The 26,077-nt window shown below is 40.0% G+C and overlaps 1 protein-coding gene across 1 annotated transcript in view; it reads right to left on the reverse strand.

Moving 5' to 3' along the window:
- LOC127650749 (syndecan-3-like) overlaps positions 1–26,077 on the reverse strand; it is a 55,029-nt gene that overhangs the window by 8,555 nt on the left and 20,397 nt on the right. Inside the window, exon 2 of the mRNA XM_052136362.1 lies at positions 7,303–7,393. Coding sequence (XP_051992322.1) covers positions 7,303–7,393 — 91 coding nt within the window. The remainder of the gene's footprint in view (positions 1–7,302; positions 7,394–26,077) is intronic.

A 26,077-nucleotide genomic window follows, 5' to 3' on the forward strand; every position in this document is an offset into this window, starting at 1 on the left:
ACACGCAGCATATACACATCGATGGATGGTCATTAAACTGAGACAGAAAGGTTCCACCACTACCTGGTACACGATGCCAGCTTGAACAGGGCCACGACGATCAGCTTTCGGGTCGGAACCGGTGCCAACCTGCGATAGGTGCAACATCAGGACCAATATTACAGTCCTATCAGAAGAGCAACTGTTCCCCTTTGATTGCAATTTCTCCTCTTCTGATTGCTTTTATTTGTAAAATTAAAATCATAGTAAACTGGCTAATTTAGTCGAAAATTGCGTGAAAGGTGGATGGAAACTTGGCTAGTGACATTTCTGTCTTTTTGTTATATAAAGATCACATTAAAACGGTCTTGAAAACTTTTTACAATGCCTTCATAATTTCTTCTGGCTACTTTTCAAATGCCTTTTATGTACTGTATGGGCCTAGATTGGATTGTTTTTTTTACCTTTTGCCCAATACTTTTAATTTTAAAACATGAAAATACCTCATGAAACAATTATAGATTTTAAACAAGTGAGATAATTAACCATTTAAATATTTATTGTGTGACAATTATGTATAATTGTTTTTACACAAATTACCACCTCACTTCCAACACAATTAACAATTTTGCTACTAATAATGTTTTTTTTTTTTTTATGTACTTGGTTTTTACAAAGAGGACAAAAGTGTCAGTAAAGATGAAATATGAGACATGCTGTGTGAAGAAAAAGGAAAATCATGGTAAATATCACTTGTGAACAGATCATTTTAGTGCTAGCTATTTAGTAAGGTAATGGAGTATGGACTTACTGTATGTTCCAGAAATGTAATTTACATCACAGAATGTTTTCAAACACATTACACTTTGAGATGTGGAGAAAATGTTTATAACATTTCAGAAAGTTGACACAAATGATAGAATTCTCTTGTTATGCATGTTTACAAATTTGTGGGCATTGTTAGAAGATGGTGAGTTTAATGGTGAGCGTGTGGAAAGGGTGTTTTAAGAGTGTTTGTGCCCAAAAGGACCAAAAGTGCCCATATTTGAGGAAAGACAAACACACACAAACGCGCAAGCATACACACATACATACGCACACGTGCGCACACACACAAAAGTACAGATTGCTGTCCTCACCCAGATTCCTGCTGATTAAGTGATCTTATTTACAATAATCTGATTACTGAGGATCAGATGATCACAAAGAAAGACACACACACAGTAAAATACATCCATTTATCTTGTAAATAAAGAGCACTTCTTCATAGACTTCAAATAAGACTCTGGGTTTCAGCTCAGATAATAATAAAAGTATGAAGTTGTGGGAGGAATGTGTGAGAGAGGGGAATGAGAGAGAGAAAAAGTGGAGAGAGAAGAGAAAGAGAGCAAAGTGAGAGAGCAAGAGATGAAGAGGGGGATGAGGTGTTGAGTTGTGAGAATTATGCCAGCTGGTGAAGGGATTGAATGTCCAGGCTGGATTTTTAAACAAGACAGCTGCAGAGTCTTAATGAGTGATTCACACTCACACATACACACTCATGTTCACGAACAATTACAAACATGTTCTCACAAACACACTTGGGCACTTTATGCATTTTTACTGATCAGATGGATAGTCAGTCATCAGATCATGAAAAGACCAAGTGTAAATGGCCTCAAAGACGCATTCGAGACAGACAGCAAAAAAAAAGAATTATGCAAGACGTGACTCAGACAAATGTAAATGCATCTGGTTGTTCAGGCTATACATAAAACTTTACTCCTTAATGGAACCATGTCAGCATACGGAAGTTGAGGAGCCCAAAGACGAAGAAGAAAATACGGCACAAAACAGCTGTTGCCTTGAGCACCATCCATCCATCCATCCATCGTCAACCGCTTATCCTGTGTACAGGGTCGCGGGGGGCTGGAGCCTATCCCAGCTAACATTGGGCGAAAGGCGGGGGACACCCTGGACAGGTCGCCAGCCTTGAGCACCATCATCCTTAGTAATTTTAGCCACCTTCTGTTAGGGTGTTTAGCTTTTATTGGCCACATTATGTGCTGCCCAGCATTTTAGAATATAATCGGGGCGACTCTGAACGCGCGACCAATGGGCGCGCGCCTCGCGTTCGCGCGCTCAGAGCCTGCCGAAATTAGCATAGGCAGGCTATATAATGGGCACCCCGTCATGCGAGTTCCTTTAGGTTCAATCGACTGAAGCTGAACTGACTAAGCACAAGCACGGCAGCTTACGCAATACTCGTTCCTCCTCTCAGGGAACCGAGGTTACGCTTAGTAACCGAGTCGCTCCCTATCGAGAGGTCTCTCCTATTAGCGTAAGTAGCTTACGCTATGGGAACACCATGTAAAACGCCAGTGCGTGCTGACTTCGCTCTATAAAACCAGAGGCAGGTGCCTGAGCTTTAAAGCAAAGTGATTATTCCCCGAGCCGACCAACGGCGAGCTATATACTGGGATATTACAGAGCGTCCTTGCCCAAGGCGGGCTCTTTGTACAAACACAAGCACACATCTTATGTACTGAGCTTTTTATGTACTGGTACGCATAATAAATCCTCTAAGTCGGTCAGAGACGGACCTTATAAGGGAGGAGGTGATGCCCAGCATACACACACTCTATTCCATTCTATAGTCAGGCTGATAGAATGTTGGAATGCAATGAGGGGACCTGTAGGTTATAAAACCTGATAAATGTCGAAGGCGAGGCCCAGCCTGCCGCCGCACAAATATCTTCAATGGGTATCCCACTCGACCATGCCCACGAGGAGGCCATGCTCCTCGTAGAGTGAGCTCTGATGCCTAAGGGGCATTGAAGGCCCTTGGCTTCATAAGCCAGCCTATAGCATCCACTATCCAGCCGATATTCTTTGCTTTGAGACAGCGAGACCCTTAGTTCGGCCGCCAAAGCATACGAATAATTGTTCCGTCTGTCTGAACAGGGCAGAACGTTTCAAATATACTCTGAGCGCCCTGACCGGGCAGAGTAAATTTGCGTCCCCTTCGTCTGCTGGGGACGATAGCGCTGCCAGAGATATCACCTGTGCTCTGAAGGGTGTAGAGAGCACTTTAGGAATATACCCGTGCTTTGGCCTAAGGACAACTCTGCAGTCGTTAGGTCCAAATTCCAGGCAAGCAGCGCTTGATGACAGCACGTGCAGGTCGCCCACTCTTTTAACTGAAGCGAGAGCTGCTTAAGGTGCACGGTACGGAGAGGTTCGAACGGGGCACCCTTGAGTGCGTCCAGGACCGTGGCCAGGTCCCAGATCGGCACCGAAGGTGGGCGAGGAGGGTTCATCCTCCTAGCGCCTCTTAGGAAACGAACGATCAGATCGTTTTTCCCTAATGAATGTCCTTTATCAGGATTGTGTGACGCTGCTATGGCAGCCACATAGACTTTGAGCGTGGAGGGTGTGCCCGCTTCCAGCAGCTCCTGCAAAAAGGCGAGTACACTTGGTATCTCGCACGTTTTGGGGTTCAAACTCTTGGTATCACACCAGTCACTGAACACTTTCCACTTTCGGGCATACAAGCGCCTCGTAGAGGGAAGTGAGTATCCATGTTTTATTATGTTCAAAACCCATTTCGGCATGTCGGGGATTTTTCCCCAGGCTTCTGCTCGCACAGATATGGGCTGAATGCTGGCTGGAGGCGTGTCGCAGTGACGTATGGGCCCCGCCGGCAAATCGCTTTGTGCTAACACAGAGTCTACGGCTCTCAGAGGCGCAGGTGCGCGCTGAGCAGCCGTATTGAGTGCCGAGTGCAGGGGTGCATGTGAGAGTACAGGCACGTGCGCTATCGCCGAGATGCTCACAGCATGAGTCGGAGAGATGCTTGAAACTGTATGAACAGTGTTTTGGGGTGGGGGTGCATACATCATAATAGGCACGCGCGCCACATTCATAAAGCTTTCCGCATTTAGCGGGGAGTTTCTTTGCTCGCGCATTGCATCTGTGATGCTTGCGGCATGAAATAGAGAGCTGTTTGAAACTGTACGGGTAGCTGTGTGTAGGGGTGCGTGCAGTACAGCAGGCACGTGCGCTACACTTATAGTATTTCCGCTTTTACTGGGGAAGTGTTTATAACTGTGGGAACAGTGCTTGTGTGTAGTGGTGCATACATGACAATAGGCACACGATCTACATTTTTGGGACATCCAGCCTGAACTGGGGAGGTATTTGGCACTGTTTGGACAGTATTGATATGTGGGAATGCGCACTTTAGTGTGGACATGTGAACCCTTAGTGACACAGGCAGAAAATGACTCTTTTCGTGATTTACGTGTCGCCGTAAAAACGGCGTTTGATTGCAGATGAGCGAGTTTTATGACTGGCCCATTGACTGCTGTATAGACATTTCCAGCCGCCTGTAAGGGGACTGGGTAATGTTTTAGATGTTTGAGAGAGAGCGGTCCGGCTTTTGTGAGACACGTACTCTCTCTTTTTCTTCCTGTTGCTAGGAAGACTTACGAGGCTCCGTGTTCGTTGCTCGTGCGGCTTTCTTCGGCCAGCGGAACGCGAGCGGCGTCGAGCGTCCTTTTCAGGTCTGCTCTTCGGCTGGGAGACGGGCGGCTCTGCCCTGGCTCGCTGCTGCTGCTGGGGCTGTTTCTGAGACGAGCTGGAGCGCTTGGGCAGGAAGTGACGCATAGCTTGCGAATCCTTCCGAGCCTCAGTGAAGCGCTCAGTGAATTCTCTCACCGCCGGTCCGAACAGGCCGCTTGGAGTGACAGGCGTGTCAAGAAATGGTGCCTTATCCGCGTCCTTCATCTCCGTTAGTGTTAGCCACAGATGGCGCTCAAGGACGGTCAAATTAGCCATGGCCCGGCCGATGGATTGGGCGGTGGCCTTTGTGGCTCGCGAGGGCTACGTCCGTAGCGCTCGCGCAGGTCCTGAAAGCCTCGGGTTCAGGTCCAGACTCGCCCATGGTGCGGAGGAGTTTGGCCTGAAAAACTTGTAGGACCGCCATCGAATGCAGCGCTGATTCAGCTTGGCCGGGCGGCGGGTATGCGCGACCGGGCGAGAGCTGAGGTGGTTCTGCAGGGCTTCGAGGGGTGAGAAGCTCTGGCCTTCCATCCAGCGGTGGAGGGTGGGCATAGATGGTTGGCCACGGTCTCCTCGAGGGGCGGAGTTGCCTCGTAGCCTCTTTCTCGCGCCGTCCACTGAGGAGAGCGAGGAAGAAAAAGAAGGCTTTAGGCGAGCAGAGTGCGGGCTTTCCACGACTTTGTGAGCTCGTCGTGGACCTCAGGGAAGAAAGGAGAGGGTCTCTGTCGGGGCCTGCCGGCGCCCTGCAGGAACCACTCGCCCAGCCGGCTGCGGGCGGGTTCTTCCGGGAAGACCAGTCGAGCCCGAGGTCTTCCACGGCTTTTGACAAGATACGGACGATTTCGAGTCCATGCTGGTGCCCGCGCCGTGTCCGCTGATGTCGATGGCGCTGGGTCGAACGAGCCCGCCAGTCGCCGGATGCAGCGTCAAGAGAGAGGCTGTCATCCTTTCCATCGCCGCCCCTGATGTGCCGAATGAGACGAGACCCACCGCCTTGTTGGAGGGGTGCAGGTCCGCCTCGTGAAATGGACTGGCGGCGGGAGATTTCTGGTAGCGGTGATGCACGCGGGACTGGGCCGGCGGACGTCACCGGGTCGGCGTGCTCTGGCAGCCTCTGTGAGCGGGCGCTTTTCTTGCGCTGCTCGAACGGAGGTGGCAGCACGGTGGAAGCCGGCTCGCTTGCGGTGAAAACGGCAAAGCGAAGCGGTACCGGCGAGGCCCAAGGAGTCGCATTCGGGCATCCGCCCTGAATGAGTGCAGCTTCTGCGTGGTCCAGACCCAGGCAGCGAGTGCAGATGATGTGCCGATCTCCGTCATGAAGAGGGCCTCTGCACGAGGCGCAGGCTGAAGGCATTTGAAGCAACGCCTTGGAAAATTACTCTTTACTTTTAAAAGCGTCGCGGGGCAAGCGCTTGCAGTAAAGGATATGCGATCGCGCGCCGGATGGCGTAGCAGAAGGCTTCGGCGGCTGAAGGCGCCGGCGTCCTCTTAGCAGTCCCGCTGTAAGCTTGTCAACGGCGGTGAAAGACTCCAACAATCCGGAGGATCCAGCGAAGAGAAGGTCTTCGCTGAAGGAGATTAAATCTAAAGGAACTTGCATGACGGGTGCCCATTATATAGCCTGCCTATGCTAATTTCGTCAGGCTCTGAGCCGCTGAACGCAAGGCACGCGCCCATTGGTCGCTGCGTTCAGAGTCGCCCGTCATTGGTTCGAGCAGTTGCCGCGGCACAGCCAATGACCGAGCTGCCTCGCTCATCGCTGTCTGCTGTGCAGCTGCAATGCGTTTTACATAAAGACTTCAATATTTCTCGAGAAACTGAGTTTTCCCATAGCGTAAGCTACTTACGCAATAGGAGAGACCTCTCGATAGGGAACACCATTCCTGTGTGGTTGAGAGGCATAAACGTAGCAAAATCAAAGTGCATTCTAACGAAAACATCTGAATCGCTTTGATTTCACTACGATTATGCCTCTCAAAACAGAGCATTTTGAAAACACTCTCTATTACTGCACACTTTGGACAGCGATGACGTTAGGAAACTAAATATGGTTGTGGACGTGTCCTTTGTGTAAATGGGTCCTAACTCATACACACACACACACACATCAGGGGTCGTATTTACAAAACATCTTATTGCTAAAAGTAGGTCCTAACTTTAGGAGAAACTCTTAAAAATATTGGACGTGTCAGTCCTAATTTTAGGATTCCTAAATTTTTGCTCTAAAAGTGCTTTAGAGCTAAAACCAGCTCCTAAATCTGTGCAAAAATAGAGGTAGTCAAGATGACTCCTAAGTCACTAAGACCAAATGACAAACAATCCTAAAATGGCTGTTGCCAGCAAACCGCCTCGGAACGTAAAAATTATAGAAACATTTTACGATAATGAGCTTTTAAAAAGGTAACATAAACTTGTTTAATTAGTGACACTTAGCTTACATTTTTAAATCTTTATTTGAATATGGCAACATGATTCCTCGTTCTACAATATTTCTATGATTAAATCACTGACAGAGACCCATCCCCTATCAGCCAATCACTGAGGGTATAGTTAGTAAGCTTGTTGACATCATCCATAGCAATGAGGTCAACCCCGCCCTTTCTCTTAGCTTAAGTTTTCTCCCCATTCCTTAGTAAAAGTTGGTCTCAGCAGCTTTGTGAATAGGTTTTAAGAGAAAACACTTACCTAAGAACTTTTACTGCTATTTAAGAGAACTATTAGTGGTAAGATAAAATGTTTTGTAAATACAGCCCCAGATATCTACACTGATCCCATACTCACATCCAGAGCCGGAACCAGAGAAGTCCTCGTCGTCATAATATTCACCTCCAGAGCCCTCCTGATCTACCGGTCGAGATGTATGCCACTGTGCCTTAAAACAGAGAGAAAAAGAGAAAGAACTGTTAGGGGTATAACAGTTATGACCCGGACCAGATATGGAGAAAGAAAACCAGGAGTCGAGAAATTCAATTAAAGAATCAAAAATTTACTGAAGAATAGTTTGCAGTGAAATTGGTAGAGCCAGCGGCAAAGTCTCACGAGGAGATCGAAAGCTAACTCGTACCCTACACAAAATCTTACATCAATTATACCATTTGCAAGGACGTACATTCCATTATTTTACTCCTGATTGGCTAAAAAGAACATAAAGTCACAACATATAGATAGTTAAATGGCCTATCAACATTAATCAGCGCACTTGTCGTCCGTGCCCGAGATTTACGTCTGAAGTGACCTCGCAGATGGTCGCGGGGTGTCTTCGAGTCGGCCTGGTGTGCACCCCTGGTTTAAAACCTAGGTAGAAGGTCAAACGCACACACAAACACTGACGAACGACAGTTCTTCTCTGGGCACAAGAGAGCCAGAGCACACATTATCAGGCCATTTGAACCAAAACAGAGAGATAAAATATTCACTCCTCGGGCAGAGGAGAGGGTTGAAATAACATACATTTCTTCCCTAAAGAAATAATAAGAAAAAACCACACTTCTACTATTCAGGTGTTATTACATAGGACTTTAAACCATATAATTAGTCATGGAAAGGTAACAATCAAACACAGAATACATCTGGAACACATGTTTAACGCATCCCCCCCGACCCCCTCCCCTGAGAGGCTGGAGAGCATCACAAATAAGCTTATCCCCCAAAAGACCTTCAGCCGACGTGCAGGACAGAGAGACTCTGGAATGTTCCTAAAAGAGACTCACTAACATTCAACACACATATGATTCAAAGTATATTTCAATTATGCATAAGAAAATAGAATTGATTATGTGATCATGCATATAGTTAATTCATCACTTTATTAAAGAAGTTAAGCAACAGAATACAGATAGATATTAATATAAAAGGATATATATATATATATATATATGTATTGATATATCTGAAGAGCCAAGGGATTTTGACCCTCACCCTTCAGAAATGTCAGAGAAGTTCATAGAGAGGCTTATGTGACATCAACTTGCCCAAATTGAAAGGAAGTAGAACTACATTGGCTTAACAGTACATTTTTCATAACCAATATCAGATTCACAGATTCAAGATGTAATGTTTGGGTGTAAAGGTGTGCATTTGTGTTCATGTGTGTGTTTGTGTGAAGGGGTCTAGCATGGGGAGCTGTTTCATTGAGAGGCCTGTTGCTAGGGGCAACACTTCCCTTTAACCCAATTACCCTTTAAATGGGTATGAAAATTCAGCAGAAAGAGTTCTACGGTGTCCTCAGACCCAACGTGTCAAATAAACAAGAAAAATGTGGTCACAAAAAAAGAAAGATAAAACAGATAATTATAATGGGTGTATAGCTGCATATTTAAAAGTCATTTACAGCAGTAGTTCATGTATTTTCAAATATGAATATACATTATGTATTTGAACACACTTCACCAAATGTAAGTTTCTTAAGATCTTAAACACATTTTTATCTAAAAGCTGATGCTGCTTACATACTTGAAATTAGAATTATATACAATATTAAAAGTGAAGTTAATATCTATGTATTAATTCCTCAACAAAACTTGTTTTGACAACTTTTCTATTATTCTAAAATGTGGAAAATAGTAGTAGTAATAATAATAAATAGAGACCAGATGTGTTAAAACTTTTAATCTGTAATCTATTTTAAAAATAGTTTCATCAAATTTCTGACTATTTCAATAAGGGCTGTCAATCGTAAACAACATTTAATCCAATTCTTTACATGGCATGCAGATTAATGAATCAATTAAATTGCAATTAACCACATACACATAATAAACATCATTATTAGCTGATTGAAGCCCAATAATTCAAATGCATAATAATTCAAATATTTATAAATATAACATGTAGGGCCCATCATAAATAATACAGATTTAAATTCAGTCCGAAATAAATTGCATTTTTGTGGCAGATCGTACTAAATTAATGCACTAAATCGACAGCCCTAATTTCAATGTACATTACAAGTATGCAAGTATGGTCAGCACCCAGTTTTCACAATGATGTTTCCAAAAACAATATTATGAAACACCAAACCAGTGGTATAAAAGCTGGCTTCTTGCCTCCTGTCATATCCCCCTCTTCCTCTGTCTCTCTCTTTCCCTCCCCCACCCTGGATGGCCACCATCTCAGCAACACACCATAAACACTCAAACACATAAACCCACTCCATGCCCCCCTCTAATCCCCTACACATAAACACACCCTGCCCCAAAAAGTGCTCAAAGCTGCCTGTCATATATCAGCATTTATTTAAGCCTAAGTACACCAGACACACACATACATACTATTATGATTGAGGTCATTTCTATATATTGTGTAATTATATGTGCATATTGTAATGTTTATTTATATGCTTCATGTTCTGCACTATAAGCATGTGTCACTCTCTCCTCCATTAGCACTATTCAGATGGAATTAGTGTTCTAAATGACACCTGAATTACAATAACATAAGATGTCTGTCGTTTCATGTACTGATTCAGAAGGGATTGCGATCTATGTAGTTATTAGAGGTGGGAGTGTTTATTGTCTGGGTGTGGTTAGGTCATGTGCTCTGGATAAGTGCATCACGAAAACCATTGAAATAATCAAGACTCATGATACAACTACATTATGTACATAATTAAGGGAATTCATTAATTAAGGTGAGGAAAATATTTGATGCCGTTTCTAAATCTCCACTTTCACATCTGAAAGTCACATGTGGTGCCTGTTTAGTTAAAGTGGAGATTTAGAGCAACAATTTACTTAAATGTTGTTCTGTTTCTCACCCAAACATGTTATATTTTTTCAGAATGTATGGAGTCAAATGGATTACTTTTAAGTTTTGTTTGATTTTTGGAGCTACAAAAGTCTGATCACCATTCACTTGTATTGTATGGAACTACAAAATTATTTGTTTGTGTTCAGCAGAATAAAGTCATACACATCTGGGACTGCATGAGGGCAAGTAATGATGAGATGAATTTTCATTTTTGGGTGAACAATCCCTTTAAATGTAACATTCTGTAAACTAATCAATTTTTGAAAGTAAAAGTTGTTATAGTTAACATTAGTTAGCTAATTCATAATGAACAAACATAAACTAATAATTAACAAATGTATTCTTATAAACTGCAGTTTGCAAGTGCACATGGGGACAAAGATATTACTTTTTGGAGAAATGTCCTCTGGACTGATGAAACAAAAATTGAACTGTTTGGCCATAATGACCATCGTTATGTCTGGAGGAAAAAGGGTGAGGCTTGCACGCCGAAGAACACCATCCCAACCGTGAAGCATGGGGGTGGCAGCATCATTTTATGGGGGTGCTTTGCTGCAGGAGGGACTGGTGCACTTCACAAAATAGATGGCATCATGAGAAAGGAAATGTATGTGGACATATTGAAGCATCATCTATTGCAAATGGGTCTTCCAAATGGACAATGATCTCAAGCATGTCTCCAAAGTTGTGGCAAAATGGCTTAAGGACAAATTCAAGGTACTGGAGCTGCCATAAAGTCCTAACCTCAATCCAATAGAAAATTTGAGGGCAGAACTGAAAAAGCATATGCAAGCAAGCATATTTAACATAACATGAGATCATATCAACTTAATGAGAGAGAGAGAGAGAGAGAGAGAGAGAAAGGATGAAAAACAGTAGATAATATGCTCTGTAGTTTTAACCAAAGGTATTTAACACAATATTTTTTATAAAAAAAACTAGGGCTGTCGATTTAACGTGTTAATTCAGTGCAATTAATTTTACCAAAAAAATAACGCCTTAAAAAAGAATTACGCAATTAAAATCGCATCCCCACGGACCGTAATAAGGAAGATTCCTGAGAAATGCAAACTTGTAGTACCAGTAAAAAAAAAAATTATAAATCTCCAACTGATTGACAAATTCACTTGTGAAATGGATTGCTGTGAACTGTTTGCCAATGATTGACTTATGATCAATAATATGGTAGTAAACAATACATTGTATTCTAAAGCCGCTTTTTGTATTGTCTTATCAATGATTAACTCTTCTGCCACAAGAATGTAAATCATTTTAATTATCTGAATATTTATATATATATAATTTTTAAATATTGAAAGATAACTATGTATAATTATATATTTATATAAATATGTATAATCATTATATATTGATTTATTGTTATATGAGGGGCTTTCTCATCAAATATTTGTATATGCGATTAATTAATCGGGACAACATGTAATTAATTTGATTACAATTTTTAATCGATTGACAGCCCTTAAAAAAACATTACCGAAATTCTTGAGAGAAAACTAGTCCCCTTCGAATTGAGTTTTAAGCTAAGCCCCTCTGTTCCTATGTGCTATTTGTAGAACAGATCTCAATCTACCATATTCAACACAAAACACACACTGGCAAACAAATAAGATTCCGATTCGTGCCATTTTACCAGCAACTTTTAAAAAAGTGCAATTAATTTAATGACCATCTTCTTTTATGAGTGAAATGCATGAGAACACCAGGGAATCGGATCCCACTGTGCTTCGATTTGAACAGCTATTAACCACAGGCCATTCACCAAATTCAATTTAGTCTTATGAAATTTCCGCTCCAACCCGTACAGCAATCAAAAATATGCGATGCAGATGCACCACATCTGAGAGCTCTCCTTTTCAAATCACATGTGCCTTTTCAAAATCCATTGCTCTAGAATCGAGAATCGGCCAATGTGCATATGTGGCTAAATTGTAAGAGTGTGTTTGTGTATGTCTGCGTATCCTCCCCTGTAATGGTGGGGTTGGTTTGTGGTGTCATTTGGCCAACAATATGATTAAGGGGTAGAATTGGCACACACAGCAAGAGTTCTTTCACAAACATTTTTTGTGGGTGTGTGTATAAGAGATAAAGACGGGGTGTGGGTGAAGAAAGCCAAATGTAAATATATAGTCCATATGTTTGGCAGCACATAATGATGATGAATAGGAATATACAGTGCCATTCAAAAGTGCAGAGTCCACTTGTGCTATTTTGCATTTTCATAACAAATTATATTATCAGCATAACAATTTGGGTGAAAAGTTGAATTGAAAAAAATAACATTTCAGAATTTCTTAATATTTGGTATGATCCATTTTGCTTTAATGGCAGCATGCACTCAAGCTGGCATGGAATCCACAATTTGATCTATGTTATTCAGAATGATTTGAGAATGTTCCAAGAGAACAGCGTGAGTGCTTCAGTGGAAGCAAGGAAATCTGAGCTTTTGTTAAAAAAAAAAAACAAATGCACAACGTCACAAAATAGCTTATTTAAAAAGTGACCAATAGCATCCAAAGTGCAGAATCGTAAATATTTCTTCTTCATATTACATCTTAACGTTTCTTTAAGAATGTTCTAAAATGGAGTTTCCAGGTTTAAATTAGACTTTGAATGTAACATTTTAAATGTGGACGTTTGAACAGCACTGTTTATCTATTGCTCTCCTCTCTTTTTACTCCCTCTGCTCTCTGCCTAATTTGATGGATTGGTTGGACTTGCTGGTGTTTGCCACTGGCTTCTTTCCAACAAACTGGACAGAACAGCTGTGAGGAGGAGTGTGAGAAAGAGATCACTGAGTAACTTAAGAGGTGAGTTGGTCACTAGGTAATGACATCATTATGAAAGTCTCACACTGACACACACAGACATATAAATGCACACACACACACACACACATTATGCAATTTAAAGTCTCACAATTATACATTACAACACCACCAACATAACTTGAAATACTCAAGATTACAGTCTCTTGAAATGTGTTATGTGTATGTATGACGTAGACAGCTGTTTCTGTGGGACAAACCTTAATCCAACCAGCAAGTGATCCCATAATCCCACAGGATTAGGACCATGTCAAATGCCCATATGTGTAAGACGCTCTGAGTGTCAGCACAAGAACTCCTCCATTGCATACAAGTATTTAGCATTTATAATGCTGTGATCGAATCTAACCCTCTTTTAGCCAATACAGCCAGATTCATAGGCAGATTTTATATTTTAGTAAGAATATTTAATGAAACCCTGATCACTCTTTTATTCTTTAACATGAATTAGTGTTTGCAATCCAGTTTACTTCTGCAATGTGACATATTTGCAAGTAAAACAGGACATACAACAAGAAAACAATGAGCTTGTTTCCATGTACAATTTTACACCGAAAATGCTTATGACAGCGTGTGGTCAAGTGAACCCCTTAAACAGAATCCCTTTATTCGGTTAATGTCAAACGATTCAAGCAAAAACGATCTGTGCACATATTACCCCGGTTCGCATTGCATGTAAACACCTTTATCAGCATTCTTATTGGCTTATCCAGTGTGCACAAGTGTTGTGACCTTTTGACTTCAAAAGCAGAGAATAACCTGACAATTTCAAATCCCATGTAAACAAGGTTTTCTTGCATTGTCAGATTTTTTTGTGCACATAATTTGTGATAGCTATCAGCATATTTGTGTGCATATAGATGCCCTCATTGGAAGGGTTGAAAAATAAGAGGGCTTGGTGAGCCAAAAAGAAAGTAATTTTAAAGGTTAAGCGATCTAATACATGTTGATTTTTCTTTGGAATAACGTGAATTGTTCACAATAAGAAACATTCCAATTTGATTTCATGTTGCCTTATGACTTTAATATTCATTCTATATGTAATCTCAATTATAAAAACTGTGGCTCTCGTCTTACCATTTGCAAAACTTTGAACTGTAAATAGATGATTTGCTAGATACGAAGAGCCCTTTTGAGGCTGTTTTGTTGTGGGTTTTCCAAGTGTGATGTGGGGAAGTGTCTAGAAAGCTTTTAGCTGAAGCGTTGCCATGACCACTCTCCCACACAAAACCCAGCCTACAATAACCAGAATCACTGCTGTCTGGAATAACCCCGCCCACACCGAGTAAAACAGGGTTAACATACATGACAGAGTCAAGTCTGTTATCAGATTCAGAAGACAACGTGTGTGTAACCTGACTGTTTTCATACGGTAAATCTCCACTGGTAATAAAAATAAGAGCATCAATCAAGTGCTTTGCTGGATGATTCTGAAGTTTAAAAAGATGGTTTTGTGTGGGTATTTTTATGTCTGTGTGTGTCTGGGTGAATGAACTCTTTCTCTTCACAGGCAGATGGGGCTTCCTGTGGATCATAACTTCTCTTGTGTTCCTAAGAAACTTTTCAAAGGAGCTAAAAAATGCGGCCAGGGGCTAGGGAATGGCCTGCCTTTGTGCATGTGTGGGTGTGCATGTAAGAGGGAGTGTGTGTGGCCTGTCTTTGTGATTATGAACAGCCCCGCCCCCCCCCCTTTCCCAGAATCCCCTGCTGTTCTCAGTGTGTGTGTTTGAACTTCTGTGTGTGCCCAGGGCTCCTCATTTCCCATATCTTGAAGGCCAATCTTAATTTTACTGCACAAATGAAGAAAGAAAGATAGGGTACATAGAACTCTGAGAAGAAACACAGTGGATGCTTACCAGAACAGCAGTTGCAGTATACGCAGAGTATTACACTGTGTGTGATGTGACAAGATTCTTGCAACAAGCAGTTTTTCGAATTTTCTCACAATCGCAATGTACAGCTGAATGAAATTATATACTTTGCATCTACAAAAAAAAAAACATGTTAGACAAACAATATTCCCTCATATATTGTCCGAGTTAGCCTAAAAGTTGTTTGAACGAACAATTTCATTTTGAACAATGTTGCTAATTTGCAGGTTCCCAGCATGCATTGCAACACAAATAATTAAGCAGTTAGTGTTAAAGGCAATTTTCTTTTTTGCTGTTTGCTGACTTTTTTTTGCAGGTTTTATTTTTTATTTTTTTGCCACTGTTAGTCAATTGTTGGGAGCTCATCTTTAAACTTTGTGAGGTTTGTGGACTGTCACCGAAGTATTGAAGTTTGTGTGTAAAGGTCAAGGGCTATTGTGTCTCTAGGTCAAACATTTTACATACTGCCATACAAGACATACTTTTCTTCAGAAGAAAAAATTGCTGTAAACTTCATGCAAATGTATTTGAAATGGTGAGAAAATTAAAATTCTATTGTGAATTGATCATTGGCTGAACAAGAAATTAGTAGTTCTGCATTAAGTGAACAAAAATATATTATAATATTTTATTTTTTTTAAATCACAGACTAAACAAAGTGATGTTACTGAGAACAATTATTAAACGGCTGTTGAGAGAACTCAGAAATCTTACTGCATCATGTTGCCTTGATTTTTATAGTTTGTAAAAAAAAAAAAAGAATTGTTGAGCAATGTATTTGATGGTTCTCAAATTCCACAATCAATCTGTCCTCAACTGTGTTCGATATTTAATTTACATGAGGAGCAGTATTGTGGTCCAATTAATTTTTCAGTTTGGGTAGGACTAATCGGTCCGACGCCACAGAAAACACATAACCGACCAAATTTGGTGATGATCATTGGTTGTCGCAGCTAGTTAGGACCAAACCATGGCATTAAGTGGAGCAGATAGCTTTTATGGCTTAACACTTTGCAGCATCATACCTGCTTATGTGTTATTGAGACCCATTGCTCAGTAACAGCATATCGGTCTCAAATATAAAAGTTATACTCTGGAAATTTGGTCCGGTGTCAAGAATTTAATAACATCTACTTCTACTGATGACACTACAGAATCACTCAGTCCAACAAGGAAATCGTGTTTATGTATGAAATCCTATTCTACTACTACAAAGCAAATTTGTTGTAGGTACACAATGCAATGTTCTTTGTGTAAATCAAGGTTTCAATATGTTTTGGTGGTAGCGGTTCATAGTGACTGGCTCACAATGCTTCTGTCATTAATGGTGTGAGGTGATTAGAGTGAACAGATGGGAGTTTTATTTCAAAAGGTAAACATACAGATGCATACTCAAACAAGCAAACAACCGAGTCTGCCACCTGCACACCTAAACAACAGAGATATACACTCACAGAGCACTTTATAAGGTACACTTGTACATCTACTTATTCATGCGATAATCTAAACAGCCAATCTTGTGGCAGCAGTGTAATGTATAAAATCATGCTTCAGTTTATGTTCACATCAACCATCAGAATGTGGGAAAAATTTTATCTCAGTGATTTCAACCGTGGCATGATTGTTGGTGCCAGAGGGGCTGGTTTGAGTATTTCTGTAACTGTTGATCTCCTGGGATTTTCACACACAACCGTCTCTAGAGTTTACTCAGAATGGTGCCAGAAACAATAAACATCCAGTGAATGGGAGTTCTGTGGACAGAAACACCTTGTTGATGACAGAGGTCAATGGAGAATGGCCAGACTGGTTTGAGCTGACAGAAAGGCTACGGTAACTCTGATAACTCTGTACAATTGTAGTGAGCAGAATGGCATCTCAGAATGTACAACAAGTTGAACCCTGAGGTGGAGGAGCTACAAAAGCAGAAGACCATGATAGGCACTTTATTAAGACCATACTTTTCCTAATAAAGTGCTTGGTGAGTGTACACACCATTGTATTCTGAGTGTATGTATTTTTTTGCAATAATCAATAGACTATACATTATCTTACTTATAACATGGATACTTACCATATAAATACATGGACATGCAATGCTCAAAGGGACAGTAATAATAGGACATCTCTCTGCCTCTCCAGTTCAGAACTTCTACACAACCACCACCCCACCATCATGTGATGCGTCTGTGCATGTGGATTATAAATCAAAGTCACATTTGCTTTGGAATATGTTTCATATGACCAGAATTTAGATAATGTTCATCAACATGCCTATTAAAAACATCATGTTAAAGCAGGAATGCAGTTGCCTGTTACACAACTCTTTTTCCACACTGACAGATTAAAACCAACAGGGGAATTCACTGAAAATGAACTGCGCCTACTGATAGAGTCATCTAATAGCTGTTTGTGTTGTTTTAGTACCCAATTTACTAAAGAAATTATGCAAATCAGGTAACTGTGCAGACACAGCCAAAAACATAGTGCTGAGCACAATCTGCATACCGCATTTCCCGATCTTGTGGGTAAAACCACCCAAAACACTTTGAAACCAGCAAACTTTGGCTTCTGAGACATTGGTTTGGTATCCATTAAGGCTGCACGATTAATTGAGTTAAAATTAGATGAAATCGCAATATGGTCTTAAGTGATTCCTAAACCTTCAAAGGCTGTGTTTAAAAATAAAGTATGCATTTCAGTGCTTCAGTCAGCATTGTGCAAGCAAGCTGTGTCTTCTTGCGATGTGTGTGGCATCATCCATTATCTATTATACCATGATAGAACTTAAGAGCATTTTGTTCCTCATGTAACTTTATTTTTCCATGATGTGGTTGACATTTCTGTGGAGTTGCCCAACATATGCATAATATTAAATTGTGATGTTCTATGTATAAAGTACAAACATATATAATGTAAGTTCTGTTGTTATGAAGAGCAAAAAATGTTTTATGAAGTACAAAATAACCTTTTTCCCACATCAACCATCATGCTATGATATTTTGTTATTTTTCAATTGTTTTATTTATCTCCAAATTACATTTAAATGTGGCTCCCTTTATAATTCTGACCTATCATGTGTTCAACAGATCTAATCAATATTCAATGGAAATATTTATTTTTAGAGTTATAAAAAGCTTTTGCAGCTCTTTAAAACCATTCCTGATGAAAAATATGGTGTCCAAATATCGGTATCGGCCAATATTTTTTTGTTAAAATCAATATCTGCCAAACATTTTAATACCAGTGCATTCCTAATAATAAGCCAAATTTACATTCAAAGGATGCATGTTGGCGCAATTAATACTTAATTTAAATATGGTGCAGCGCTGTTGCAGTGCATTTAACAAATGTATAAACATGATTATGAATTGTTATTAGATAAGATGCAAACTTTTGAGGTGAGGTACTTAAATACTTAAGTGCAGTCTGAAAAAAAGAAAAAGATTGAGTGTGGCATAATCTTTTCAAAATTAAAATGTACATGTTAAAATGTATTGCCTTACAAGTCACACACTTAAAGTAATGTTCCGGGTACAATACAAGTTAAGCTCAATCGACAGCATTTGTAGTATAATGTTGATTACCACAATAATACATTTTGACTCATTCCTCCTTTTCTTTAAAAAGAAAGAAAATAAATCAAGGTTACAGTGAGACACTTAAAATGGAAGTGAATGGGGGCCAATTTTTTAATCTTAAAATACTTACCGTTTCAAAAGTATTGCCAATTACTAACCTTTTCTGTGTAGTTAGATCAAATTTTACAACTTCGATACCATGATGATGTAGTCAACAAATCCCTAAAACCCTAAACGACTGTAAAAATGACAATTTAAAAATCTTTACAGCTCAAATAATGCACAAGTTTTAATAGAAGAATTATTGAAAATTATTTAATACAAATACAAATATAAGCTTAACGCTTCTGTTTAAACCCTCTAAAAATTGGCCACATTCACGTTCACGTTCCACATTCACTTCCATTGTAAGTCACAATACCTACAACAAGCAATGCAAAAATCATTTTATGAAAATGTTGGTATTGTAATTAAGGCTGATTATTTAACACATTAATTTAGTGTGATTAACTATATATTCAGTATCTCACAAAAGTGAGTACACCCCTCACATTTTTGTAAATATTTGATTAGATCTTTTCATGTGACAATACTGAAGAAATGACACTTTGCTACAATGTAAAGTAGTGAGTGTACAGCTTGTATAAGTGTAAATTTGCTGTCCCCTCAAAATAATTAAACACACAGCCATTAATGTCTAAACCGCTGGCAACAAAAGTGAGTACACCCCTAAGTGAAAATGTCCAAATTGGGCCCAAAGTGTCAATATTTTGTGTGTCCACCATTATTTTCCAGCACTGCTTTAACCCTCTTGGGCATGGAATTCACCAGAGCTTCACAGGTTGCCACTGGAGTCCTCTTCCACTCCTCCATGATGACATCACGTAGCTGGTGGATGTTAGAGACCTTGTGCTCCTCCACCTTCCGTTTGAGGAGCCCCACAGATGCTCAATAGGGTTTAGGTCTGGAGACATGCTTGGCCAGTCCATCACCTTCACCGTCAGCTTCTTTAGCAAGGCAGTGGTCATCTTGGAGGTGTGTTTGGGGTCTTTATCATACTGGAATACTGCCCAGCGGCCCAGTCTCTGAAGGGAGGAGATCATGCTCTGCTTCAGTATGTCACATGTTGGCATTCATGGTTCCCTCAATGAACTGTAGCTCCGCAGTGCCGGCAGCACTCATGCAGCCCCAGACCATGACACTCCCACCACCATGCTTGACTGTAGGCAAGACACTCTTTGTACTCCTCACCAGGTTTCCGCCACACACGATTGACACCATCTGAACCAAATAAGTTTATCTTGGTCTCATCAGACCACAGGACATGTTCCAGTAATCCATGTCCTTAGTCTGCTTGTCTTCAGCAAACTGTTTGCGGGCTTTCTTGTGCATCATCTTTAGAAGAGGCTTCCTTCTGGGACGACAGCCATGCAGACCAATTTGATGCAGTGTGCAGCGTATGGTCTGAGCACTGACAGGTTGACCCCCCCCCCGGCAGCACTCATACGTCTATTTCCCAAAGACAACCTCTGGATATGATGCCGAGCACGTGCACTCAACTTCTTTGGTCGACCATGGCGAGGCCTGTTCTGAGTGGAACCTGTACTGTTAAACCGCTGTATGGTCTTGGCCACCATGCTGCAGCTCAGTGTCAGGGTCTTGGCAATCTTCTTATAGCCAAGGCCATCTTTATGTAGAGCAAAAATTCGTTTTTTCAGATCCTCAGAGAGTTCTTTGCCATGAGGTGCCATGTTGAACTTCCAGTGACCAGTATGAGGGAGTGTGAGAGTGAAGACACCAAATTTAACGCTCCCCATTCACACCTGAGACCTTGTAACACTAACGAGTCACGTGACATCGTGGAGGGAAAATGACTAATTGGGCCCAATTTGGACATTTTCACTTAGGGGTGTACTCACTTTTGTTGCCAGTGGTTTAGACATGAATGGCTGTGTGTTGAGTTATTGTGAAGGGACAGTAAATTTACACTGTTATACAAGCTGTACACTCACTACTTTACATTGTAGCAAAGTGTCATTTCTTCAGTGTTGTCACATGAAAAGATATAATCAAATATTTACAAAAATGTGAGAGGTGTACTCACTTTTGTGAGATACTGTATATATATATATATATAAAAATTAATGCAATTAATTATACTCCAGATGTGTATGTAAATTCCATAATAAAAAAGTACAGATTTTCCTACCATATGTACAATTCAAGCTTGAAGCACATCTGTTTTTATGAGCCGAGTCAATACAGTAGCAGAGCGCTTCAACAAACCTCACAAGTAGCGCAGCCACAGAATGAGAACCGCACACTCAGGAGGAAGCACAACACAATACAGTAATCTTGTGACGAGATTTTTTTTAACTTGACACAACATCCAAAACATTCTGTGTTTCTGTGAATGTATACAAGCGAGATGCTCAAACGTGTTCGTCTGAGGCAAGCACTTGGACATAGTAAAGTAAAAAAAGATGCTGTCAAATGTAGACTTGTTCATGAGAATAAAACAAACAATATATTGAGTTCTTAAAGTCACGTTTTATATTGTCTAATCAATGCTTTATTCTGACTCAATATGATATGCTATATCACAACAATGCAATTTATTTCAAACTGAATTTCAGTCCATATAATATATTTATTATAGGCTCTAAATATTATATTTATAAATATTTGAATTATTATGCATTATCTTTATTTGGGGCCTTTGAGAGGAATTAGATGTTCCTTCCCCATGTTAGGCCTTCTCTCTCTCCCTGCCTCTAGTGATGTCTCTCTCCATCTTTCTGTGTAATCCGTTGACTAGATTATATTGAGTGCCCCGGCTATGTGCATCGCACAAAGCTCTTTAGTAACTGTGTTTAACTCTCTATCTCATTCTCGGTCTCCGTGTCATTCTGCCCTACCTCCAGAAGGTGATTTCTTTTAATCTTTCATCCCTACACTTGTGGATTAGCAGCAATGTAATCTGCTTTCCAGCAAGACTGTCTAAGTGGACGAGTATCTTGCTTCATTCAGATCGATCAATATCACTTTCCATACACAAAATGATAAGTGAGCAGATTAGCAGGTAGGAGCGGAGAGAAAAATAGATTGAGTCAGCCGATTCCGGTTTCTGTTTTATCCTTCGCTCTCATTCTCTCTTTCATACTGTCTTTTCCACCTGCTTGTACAAATGAAAACAATTATATGAGCTATTCATCATGTTTGCAATGTTTTCATTGAGACTTTAACACATATCCATTTGTAAAATGTGCTTAATCTAGTACTACAATAAAATTGTGCACTTTATCAGTATTTTTTGTACTACAGTGACAGGAAGAAGTATGGATTTCTGCATGAACTGAAACCATATCATTGTATGTGTGTGGTTTAGGCTGACTGTATTTGTCTAATTTCATATTGCTTCTGATTTAAACTAGGCCTGTCAATCGATTAACATTTTTATTCAAATTAATTACATGGTGTCCCGATTAATTAATCACGATTAATCACATTTATTTGCATATATAAATATTTGCTGAGAAAGACCCTCATATAACAATAATCCAATATATAATGATGAAATAATTATACATTGTTATCTTTAAATATTTAAAAATTATATACAGTATATATATATATATATATATATATATATATATATATATATATATATATATATAAAACATATTCAGATAATTAAAGTGCATTATATTCTTGTGGCAGAACAGTTAATCACTGATAAGACAATACAAAAAGCGGCTTTAGAATACAATGTATTGTTTACTACCATATTATTGAACATAAGCCAATCATTGGCACACAGTTCTCAGCAATCCATTTCACAAGTGAATTTGTCAATCAGTTGGAGATTTATTATGAGGGCTTGTTTAAGGACCCGTCAATGTACACTTGCGTCAGACATGCTTGTGTAGCGTCTTGGATGCGTTGTGTCATAAACATACAATTTTTAGGTCACTGTGTCAAGTTAAATATGGTTTAATACTTAGAACACATATTGAGATCCCTTAGTTCGGATTTGCGCTCCAAGTGTTTTCAACGCAAGAACGTAACACATGTTTGTGTTGTTCTGCTGCTCAAGGGTGTATTTCTTCACTATGTAACCTGTGCATTGCCACGCAGCTGAAGTTTCACTTACTGCCCTCTGGATTAAACAGGTGGTACTACAAGCTTGCATTTCTCAGGAATCTTACTTATTACGGTCCGGGGTCATTGCGATTAATTGCGTACAATTTTTTAACGCGTTATTTTTAATACAATTTATCACACTGAATTAACGCGTTAAATCGGCAGCCCTACTTTAAACCAAATTTTTTATCTACATCTGTATATCTGTACACCCTTAAAACAATATGAATTTACTTGAGAAGAAAATAAAATAAGGCTTCAGAAAATGTATCTTTATTTATTCTTACCTCATAGGCAATTCGATTTTCACAATTTAGTGAAGATTATGCTTAAATCTGAAAATCACAAATGAATATTTATGATAAAGATAAATTGTGCATGAATTCATCTTGTTTTAAGGATGTTTAGCTATATTTTACTGGAAAACAAGACAAAAATACTGGCTAAGAATTTTGTATTTTTGCAATGCGAAAATCATTGTTCAGGAAACATCTGTGCATGCTCACAGCATGAGTAATGCATTCCTCCAAACACAGCTGCCATTATTACCTGACTTGTCAAAATCATACCTTAGGTAATTGCAATTAGTAGGGATATTCTGAGCAACTCAGAAAAATATTTCTTTATGTTAATCAGTGTTAGATATTGTACGAGTATTCCTATGTGATGGTATGCAGTAAAATGTCAATAAAAGAGTCATGTTGTAATTATTTGGCGGTCTGTTGATCTTTAAAGAAATAGTTCAACCAAAAATAAAAATTCTCCCATCATTTACTCACCCTCGTGTTATCCAGTGTATGACTTTCTTCTGCTGAACACAAATGATTTTAGAAGACTATCTCAGCTCTGTAGGACCTCACAATGCAAGTGAATGGTGACCAAAACTTTGAAGCGCCAGAAAGTGGAAAGTCAGCATAAAAGAATCCACAAGACTCCAGTGGTTTCTGATCGGTTCTGGGTAAGAACAGACCAATATGTAACAAATTTTTCACATCTTGCCACTGCAATCTCTAGACACGATCATGATTTCAAGCTCTTTAATAAAGCTAGAAGCCATGATTGCCAAGGAGACTGCTGATTGTCAAGACAATTATATTTTAATTATTGCTGTCAGAATTTTTATTTATTTTTTTGAAAAATCGCAATTAATCTCATAATTGTATGTAGTTAATCGTGATTAATTGCAGATTTTAGGAAACAAAACATTATGCAATGATATAATGTTTTATTTATTTATTTTATCCCAATTTCCACTATTTATTAGGTCCTCACGATGGCGCAGTTACTCACCTCAATCCGGGTGGTGGAGGACAAGTCTCAGTTGCCTCCATTTCTGAGACAGTCAATCCGTACATCACATCCGTGGCTCGCTGTGCATGACACTGCAGAGGCTCACAGCATGTTGAGGCTCATGCTACACTCCACGAACAACTTACCATGCGCCCCATTGAGAACGAGAACCACTAATCATGACCACGAGGCGGTTACCCCATGTGACTCTACCGTTCCTAGCAACCAGGCTAATTTGGTTACTTAGGAGACCTGGCTGGAGTCACTCAGTACACCATGGATTCAAACTCGTGACTCCAGGGGTGGTAGTCAGCGTCAATACTCACTGAGCTACCCAGGCCCCAATATAATGCTTTATTAACATTTTCAAAACAAAGCCTCCCACAATACAAAGATAGAAATGCACTAAAATAGCACCAATTCAAGTAACATTAAACGTTTCCTAAAGCCTAATTGAGAGTTTGACTAATTGAAAGAACTAGACCCCACACAGGCTGCATTTTCATTGCAATGGGAATGAAATCTCTCATTAAAACTCTCATCCTCCACAATATTAATCTGCTGGTAGACTGTGGTTATCCACTTTGCTACAGCAATCGTGAAGCAGCATTCATGATTCACGTCAAGATGGCAACGTAAGCTTCCAATGCAGCTTTGCACTCCATATTTGCAGACGAAAACGTGTTTTGGTCATAGTTAAGACTTGAAGTGCTTTGGTGGTAATTATGTGGCTTGTTTTGTACATCAAATATCAAATAGCGTTAGGAGTTCCTTTCTCCTTATCACTGACAGGGAAGAGCTGTTGTGTGTGTTTGTGGTGTGTCCGTCAGGGTTTTTTTAAAGTGGCATATCAAACCAAACTAGAGATGCTATGCTCTACAACAAAACATGTTGCAATCAAAAAAGAGATTAAACAGGTTTCTTATCAAAGGCACTTTTGTTGGCGCTGCGCTCACGGAGCGCTTCACAGAAATCAACATCATGCTGTCGTTTCAAATGAACCAGTGCTACAGAGGTTTAGGCCTTAAATGACAGTGTACTGTTGTGAAAGTATTCAGTCGGTTTCAATCAAGCGTTGCATTTAGCAAAGCTAAAATACAACGTGTGGACGCGGTGGTCACACAAGGTTTGTTTAAAAAAAAAAAAAAAAAAAAAAGTAAACAGTCTCTAGCATGCGTAAAGTGCTTAGTCCTCCTTTAGTGCTGTTTCTTATTGTGCTGTGTAGCACTTTGGAGAACACTTCTTGTTTTTAGATGTGTCTATTAATACATTTTGCTTGACTCAAGTATTCCACTGACAATCATGGATCTTCATTTCAGTATAATCACAGCAATAACAGCTGTTCAATATTCAGTGTTTGTGGGGAAAATGACAGTGTGGAACTGATCTTGTCCTTAGGCAAGCGCTTGACTTGTAGGCCAAAGGATGGGGGAGGGTGGTGTGAGCCTTGATCTTATCTGAGTCAGAATCCCTCTCCTTGTCATTATAACAGATGTGAAGCTGACATGAGAGCGGAGGTCTTAGAGATTCTAGTGGAAGGCATTTGCTTTCTACTTTTAGAAACCCCTGTTACTATTATGGGAAGATTTGATGCAAACTTTCATATGAAATTACATTAAAGGTGAAATGTGTAATTTTTTTAGACATTTGCGAAAAAGGTTCTCGTATCCCATCTTAATACGCAGACACATTTCAAGTAAGTAATTTGTAGGTATATTCTCCCCAAAAACTCTGTTTGTTCGGGTACCCAGTCTAATCAGGCACAGCAACATTGGCTTAACTAATTATGGGAATTTTGGGCGGGATTATTTGTTTATACAACCAATGGCATTCAGTGGGAGTGCTCTAGAAAACAGTTTGAAAATAGTGATTATTTTTGCAATACCATTTGGTGATGCTAGTGGTGCAGAAATTACACACTTCACCATACATTTCAACATTACAAAGGGAGAGTTTAACAGCTTAAACCGCCTCCTGAAATTCACACCAGAGTGAATATTTTTCATTTATTTGTATGTGCCACTGCTCTTGTGCAAAACTGAGAGATGTCAGTGTTATTTACAGGGTCTCTCTCTCTCTT

This window comes from Xyrauchen texanus, chromosome 10, assembly GCF_025860055.1.
Source record: "Xyrauchen texanus isolate HMW12.3.18 chromosome 10, RBS_HiC_50CHRs, whole genome shotgun sequence".
Classification (NCBI taxonomy): Eukaryota; Metazoa; Chordata; class Actinopteri; order Cypriniformes; family Catostomidae; genus Xyrauchen; species Xyrauchen texanus.